This window comes from Poecilia reticulata, unplaced genomic scaffold (genome assembly GCF_000633615.1).
Source record: "Poecilia reticulata strain Guanapo unplaced genomic scaffold, Guppy_female_1.0+MT scaffold_239, whole genome shotgun sequence".
Classification (NCBI taxonomy): Eukaryota; Metazoa; Chordata; class Actinopteri; order Cyprinodontiformes; family Poeciliidae; genus Poecilia; species Poecilia reticulata.
In genome coordinates, this window is record NW_007615029.1 from 116,775 (window position 1) to 123,436 (window position 6,662).

At 44.9% G+C, this 6,662-nt stretch overlaps 1 protein-coding gene across 1 annotated transcript in view; it reads right to left on the reverse strand.

Moving 5' to 3' along the window:
* Positions 1 to 281: 281 nt before the first annotated feature.
* Positions 282 to 6,662, reverse strand: part of tcf4 (transcription factor 4) — a 165,494-nt gene continuing 159,113 nt past the window's right edge. Inside the window, exons 14-17 of the mRNA XM_008402569.2 lie at positions 6,085 to 6,232; positions 4,124 to 4,353; positions 3,543 to 3,696; positions 282 to 1,786 (exon numbers count right to left, since the gene is read on the reverse strand). Coding sequence (XP_008400791.1) covers positions 1,738 to 1,786; positions 3,543 to 3,696; positions 4,124 to 4,353; positions 6,085 to 6,232 — 581 coding nt within the window. The 3' untranslated portion in view covers positions 282 to 1,737. The remainder of the gene's footprint in view (positions 1,787 to 3,542; positions 3,697 to 4,123; positions 4,354 to 6,084; positions 6,233 to 6,662) is intronic.

Genomic DNA, 6,662 nt, shown 5'->3' on the forward strand with positions numbered 1-6,662 from the left:
TTCAGTCCAGTAACTGGGGCGGATTGGTCAAACCGGGGTGAAAGGAGGCTTCCAGACTGGGGAGACGGTTTCATGTCAGTTTTGATCGGATCGATTAGAAACTGGAGACATTTACTGCAGTAACTTATTTTGAAAAAACAAAATGTGCTTTCAGGACTATCTCTACTTCTGGATTTTACTGAAACCAGACACACACACACACCTGCAGGTTCTGTTAAAGTTTTATTTAAACAAACTGGTTTGGAAAATGTTTTCCTTTTGTTATTTTTTTTGTTATTTGTATGAATTATTTTCATTTTGGTCCCTAAAATGCTAAAATTTCTACTTAATGTTATATTTTGGCTCAGTTCAAAGAGTTACTGTAGCTCCTGAAGCTGCTGGCAGGGACAGCCTGTAGCAGTCTGTGCTGCAGCGCATCTGAAGAAGCCTCTGACTGAAGACAGTCTCTTGGTTCAGTTCCTCTGATGACGTAATTTTTAAATCATAAATGATCGATCAGTTAAAATGATTGAAAATCAAAAACAACAACAATATCGTTTATCGCAATAACTTCCGGGACGATTTATCGCCCAGGAACATTTCTTACGTCATCCATGATTTTTAGTGACTCGTTCATGTTTGAACTTAATTTAGCTTCTTGTTTAATGGAAGCAACTCGTCTGTAAGTATTTCCACTTCCTGTTCTGACCTCTTGCTGCTGGTGAAAATCAGGATGAGCTCTGAACTTTACCGCCCTGCGGCGGCCATCTTGAAGCCCCCTTTCACCGGTGTTGGAGCGTGGGCAGGATTGGGCGGCAGCGGAACCCCGTCGCCATGGTGATTGTTCCCTGGCCTCCTCTCTGACCCTCGCTTCGCGTTTCCATCTTGGAGCTCTTGATTCAAGTAGCGCGGCTCAAGGAATGTGATTTGCTCTGCTGTCCAGTCCCAAGTTTCCCTTCATCTCTCCATGATTTGTCGTGCTAAGCTAGCGTTAGCGTCAGCGCCGTTTGGTCTGCTCAGCGACTCTTCGCTCTACCCGGGCCGTTTGGTCGCCAACTCCCAACCGTTTTTGTACTTTTCGCCTCTACAGAAACGTGACGAGCTTGTGCAGGTTTGGACAGAAGCGCCTAAGCGCTCCTGCGGGGTGCCGGTTTGTCTTATTCCCAAGCTGTTTGAGGGAGTTTTTCTTCTCTTCGGAATCCTCTCCGTGTGCGTCTATCCGAGAGGAGGTGAGGCACAGCGTCATCCACAGTGCGGCGCTAGAGTGCCGTGTCGAGGCTGCGATCAACCGCTGCGCAAATGTTGCGTTAAAAAACAAGAATCTCTTTTAAACACTTTGATATGTTTGCTCCCTCCTGAACCCCCAACCTTCCTCGCTGCCCGCCTCGAGTTTTAAACTTTTTCTGCTTTCTTACACACACACACATATATATATATTTACTATATATATTTATATAGAGCCTTTTTGTCCTGGGAATGCTGATAAAACACGTAGCACAAGAGTTCCTGGGGCGGATCCAAGGGAATTTGTCTGTTGCCGTTTCGAAACGTCCGGAAAGCGACGAATGCGACTCTGAAGTCCGATTTTGTCGACTGGAGAAGAAGAAGAAGGAGAAGAAGAAGGAGAAGAAGAAGAAGATGGCGGCGAAGAGGAGACGACAGATCACAGAGGAGACGAAGGCGGATCTGACCCGGAGGAACTACGTGGTCGGGCTGGAGCGAGAGGCGGCGCGCGTGATTGGTCGGTGGAGAACGCCGTCAGAGGAAGTGGTCGCTCATCATCCTGATGAACTCTGGCACCTTGGACCTGCGGAGGAAACGGAAACCGGGTCAGAAGAGGCGACTTGACCCAAAACACAGGAACAAACCGAGGCGGTACGCCAGGGGTGTCCAAAGTGAGGCGCGGGGGCCACATGCGGCCATTTGCAGGAATCTGAAAGGTCCACATTTCAGACTTTCCTCAGACTTCCATAACTTTTCAAAACAAAAAGCATTTTTCTTTTTTTAGTTTTATTTTTTGCTTTTTTTTTTAAAAGCGTAGTAATTCGGGCCACAAACATCCAGCGACTTTTTACCCAAAAGACATAAAATTTATAACGGTACAGCAAATGTTTTGGCAGTAATGGTGCGCCATATGGACTAAAAGATTTATCACAATATCTTTTAGCACTATTATAATGATGAAAGTGACAATATGAACTATTTATTTTTTTAGAAAACTATGCTAAGGATACACCGATAAAAAAATTAGGCCGATATTAATATCCAATATTAATCACTGTTATGGCCGATAACCGATATTTACCGATAATCTATAGATTTCTGTTTATCACATCCCTAAACCGTACGGATAATCAAACAGAAATATTTCAGAAACAATAATCCCGACCACACGGACAGTTCTGGGGATTTTAAATGTCATTGATTTTAGTTTGTCGTAATTATGATAAATCTAAAGTCTTATACCGACATTTATCACGATAAATGATACATTTACTTAATTTTATAATTTAAAACGTGTATTACATTTTAATGGTACATTTATTTACTTAATTTTGCCTCGTTTGGCCTTCCATACAGTAAAGGACCACAACATTGTGATTCTTAGCATCATTTTGCGACCCTTTATCTGGCGTCTCCTGTCCCCTCTGCGGTTCCCGACCCACACTTTGGGAACCGCCGTTCTAGGCAGTGAAAACTGTTTCTCATACTCATCATAAACTGTTATTTTCTGCTTTGTTTCATTAAAATGTTGCATCTTTAATCTCCTGCCGATGAGATCGCCGGCTGCCAGGACCGGCTGGGAGTTAGAGAAGACAAAAAAAAAACCACAGAAGAAGAACCCGGCGTCGTTTCTACATTAAGAAAAGCAAAGAGTTAATGTCAGCAGGTCCTCGGTTCATCTAGGAGAGAAAAAACAACAAAAAGTTAAAATCTGTTTTCAAAGTTCAGCCAATCAGAGACGTTTTTACTAAATGATTATTATGAAATTAAACTTTAAAATCAAGAAACCAGGAAGTTTTATTCCTGTTCAATCATTTACAGTATGCAGATATTTTTTTATATTTTTGGTTTCATGGCAAACGTAAAACCAAAATATTAAAACTAGTTTTTCAGCAGCTAAAGCTCATTTTTCATTCAGATGTTTCTAATATTTCTATTTTATTTTTAAAAATGTGTATATTTTCTGTCGTTTCTTCAGTTTTTAACGTTTTTCTTTCTAGAGTTTCTAAATTTGCCTCAACAGTTTTTGACAATTTTCAGCTAAAAATGTCCTTTTTGAATCATCTCTGTCCTCCTGTTTATGATATTACTAATAACTTTTAAAGTACAAACGATTTTCTTCCAACTTCAGCGTTTGCATGAAATGTTAACTTTTCTGGTTCGTCGTTTTGATTTTCTGCTGAATCCTGAAAACGTGAAGCTGAATAATCAATAATAATAGTTTTTTGGGCCTGAGACTGAGGAAGCTGATGGCCTAGTTAAAGATACGACGACAGCAGGTTAGTGCAGAAGTGAAATCTTCTGACCATTCAGGGGGAGGAGAGTTTGCTGCGGTTTACATTTGTCCCATGGGGTTTGGTCCATCGCCCATGGCGGCGGCGGCGGCGACGTGGTGGGCGGCGGCCAGCGAGAGGGGCGTCCCATCGGAGGCGACGGTGACCTTCTCCTCTTCGCGGCGCTTCAGGCAGGCCGCCTTGGGGTTCAGGTTCCTCTCTGGACACAACAACAACAACAACAACCATTCGTCTTCTGTTGCTTCTCATCACTTCCTCTCATACGGGAGAGGGTTAGTGCCACTAAACAAAAAGAATTCTGGCTCAGAATTTCACTTGAGCCTAAAAATCCTGACTTTTTTCTGAATCCTGATTTAAATCTCAGTATTCTTTTATTTTTCTCAGAGTTTTTACTTTAATTTCAGAATTTCTACTCTTTTCCTCTGAATTATGACTTTTGACATCAGAAAATTAGTCAAAATTATGAAGAAAAAAACCCCCAAATCAATTTTTTTTATCACCCTGATCAAAGATGAACTATCCTGTGCAAACAGAAACCTAAAGCAACAGGTGTTGCTGCTGCCCCCTGCTGGACGGTGCCCGTCGGTGCAGACCCCAGGCCTCCCATGCGTCGGTTTGTCTCTGACCTCTGACTTGCTGCTCCAGGCTGAGGATGACGGCGACGGCCTGGTGCAGGATCAGCAGCTTGGTCTGCGGCTTGTCGCTCTTCAGGTGCAGCTGCACCATCCTGCCCAGCTCCTTGAACGCCTCGTTGATGTCGCGCACGCGCAGCCGCTCCCGGGCGTTGTTGGCCATCCTGCGCTCACGCTCCCGCTCCATCTTCTGCTCCGGGCTCAGATCCTCGTCGTCGTTGTTGCTGGAGGGACGAAGGAGGAGCAGCGATGGGTGGTTGGGGGAGGAAGAGGAGATTTCAGGATAAAAGAGGGTCAGTTTCAATTTACACGGCTTCGCAGGTTTCACCGACTCAGATTTAAGACTTTTTAAGACCATTATGGATCAAATTTAAGACCAATATCGTGGCAGAGACGTGATACAAACTCAATTCGTTGGTTTTCTTGTGGCTCTTGGCATCAGTTTGTTCTGCTCAGACGGCGTAGAGCAGCTAGTTAGCTAGCTAGCAAGGATTAGCATCTCGTTAGCGTTAGCCACCATGAGTCACCAAATGCAGTGACTCAAAACCTACATAGAATAAATACATTTAAAAAGTCCACAAAGTTTAAGGCCAACTTTTAAAAAAAAATGAATTTAAGACATTTTATGATTTTTTTTTCCCCAAACTGAATCAAAGCAGAAACCATCATCATCATCATCATCATCACATTAAACATGGCCGCCACCATCGGGTATAAACTCAGGGTTCAGGATCCAAATGTTTCAGATCTGGTCGCCTCCGGGTCGACAAAGGAACCAGACAAACGGTGAAACTCGTTCATCTCTGGAGGAGTGAAGGCCGCCGTGCTGCCGGCTTCCCGCCCAGGGCGCAGCGGGGCGGCGCTTCGTTGGGAATGTTAACGGAGGGCTCTACTCTGCTGTGTGAGGAGCAGCTGAATCCAGGCTCAAGACCGTGGAGAGACACCAAGTTAACCAGCAGCTGCACGTCCACTCAGACTCGCCTCCTGTCCTTAAAGCTGCAGCAACTTTTAGGAAATATCGTTTACAAATCTGTAAAAACTGACACTTTAATACGAGACAGATAATCTGAGGACAAATCAATCTTCACCTTCTCTCTAAAGGGCTCCGAAAACAGCCAATCAGAGCCAGGGGGCGGGGCTTAGCGCTGTCAATCATGATCGCTAATGCTCTGCTAAATATCCTAATGGCGGAGAAGCAACTTAGTGTTGCAGGTAAACTGTCTATCTGCCGTCATCGGTGGCTAAGCTAACTAGCCTTAGCATTCACAACATGCTATGCTAGCAGCATCGTAGCAGCTAGCATAGCAGGTCACATGGTGGCTGATTTATTTTATTACTATTTATTAATTCACCAGTCAGTGTTGTTTAGTTAATTAATTTACTTATTTCTTCTGGTAAACTTTTTATTTTTGTTATTTTTTCTCTTCTAAAATATCTGATGTGATTAATCAAAACCAGAGAAAAGGAAAATAAAATGGATCCATTTTAATCAGCACCTGCTTTTTTAGGGTTATGTATGTTGGGTTTTTCCACATACGGAGGGTGATTGACAGCGATAAGACCCGCCTCCTGGCTCTGATTGGTTGTTTCCAGTCGGCACAGTGAGGAGGACATCGATCGTTTCTCAGATTGTTTGTCTCAAACGCAGCGACAGTTTTAACAAATATGTAAAAACTTATTTTTAATAAAAGTTGCATCCTGCAGTTCTACAAGCTGCCAGTGGAGGCAGCACTGAGAGGCAGACGTCTGGTGGAGGCAGGAAGTCTCTGCGGTTTTCAGCTGATTCTCATCACACTTGATCACTTCATCAAAGTTCAGAGGCTGGTTCCCATCGCACCCGCAGGCGGCGGGCCGCCGGCGTGGGGGTGCGATGGGAAGACGTGCGTCCCAGGCCAGCTGAGGGGTTTGATGGAAGCGAACGTCTGGGCGGTGGGCGGCGTTACCTAGATCTTGACCTCTCTATGCCCTTGAGCTCCTTGTCCAGGTCGTCCTTCTTGTCCAGCGGCTTGCTGTCCTGCAGCAGGTTCTCGTCTCCCTCGTCCTCAGACTTGATCTCCGAGCTCACAGAGGACGTGCTCTGGCCCTGGAGGCCGCCGGACAGGGCTGCAGGGGGACCGCAGGGGTCAAGGGTCAAACAACAGACTGGACTCAAAGGTCAAACACAGCAGAGAGGCGAGAAACTGATCACATCTTCAGAGCTTCAGCCGAAAGATTAAAGATTCACTGACGGCACCATCCAACATCCATCCATCCATCCATCCAACCTCCATCCAACCAACCAACCATCCATCCAACCTCCATCCAACCAACCAACCAACCATCCATCCATCCAACATCCATCCATCCAACCAACCATCCATCCATTCAACCTCCATCCAACCAACCAACCATCATCCATCCATCCAACCAACCAACCAACCAACATCCATCCAACCATCCAACCAACCAACCATCATCCATCCAACCAACCAACCAACCAACATCCATCCAACCAACCAACCAACCAACATCCATCCAACCATCCAACCAACCA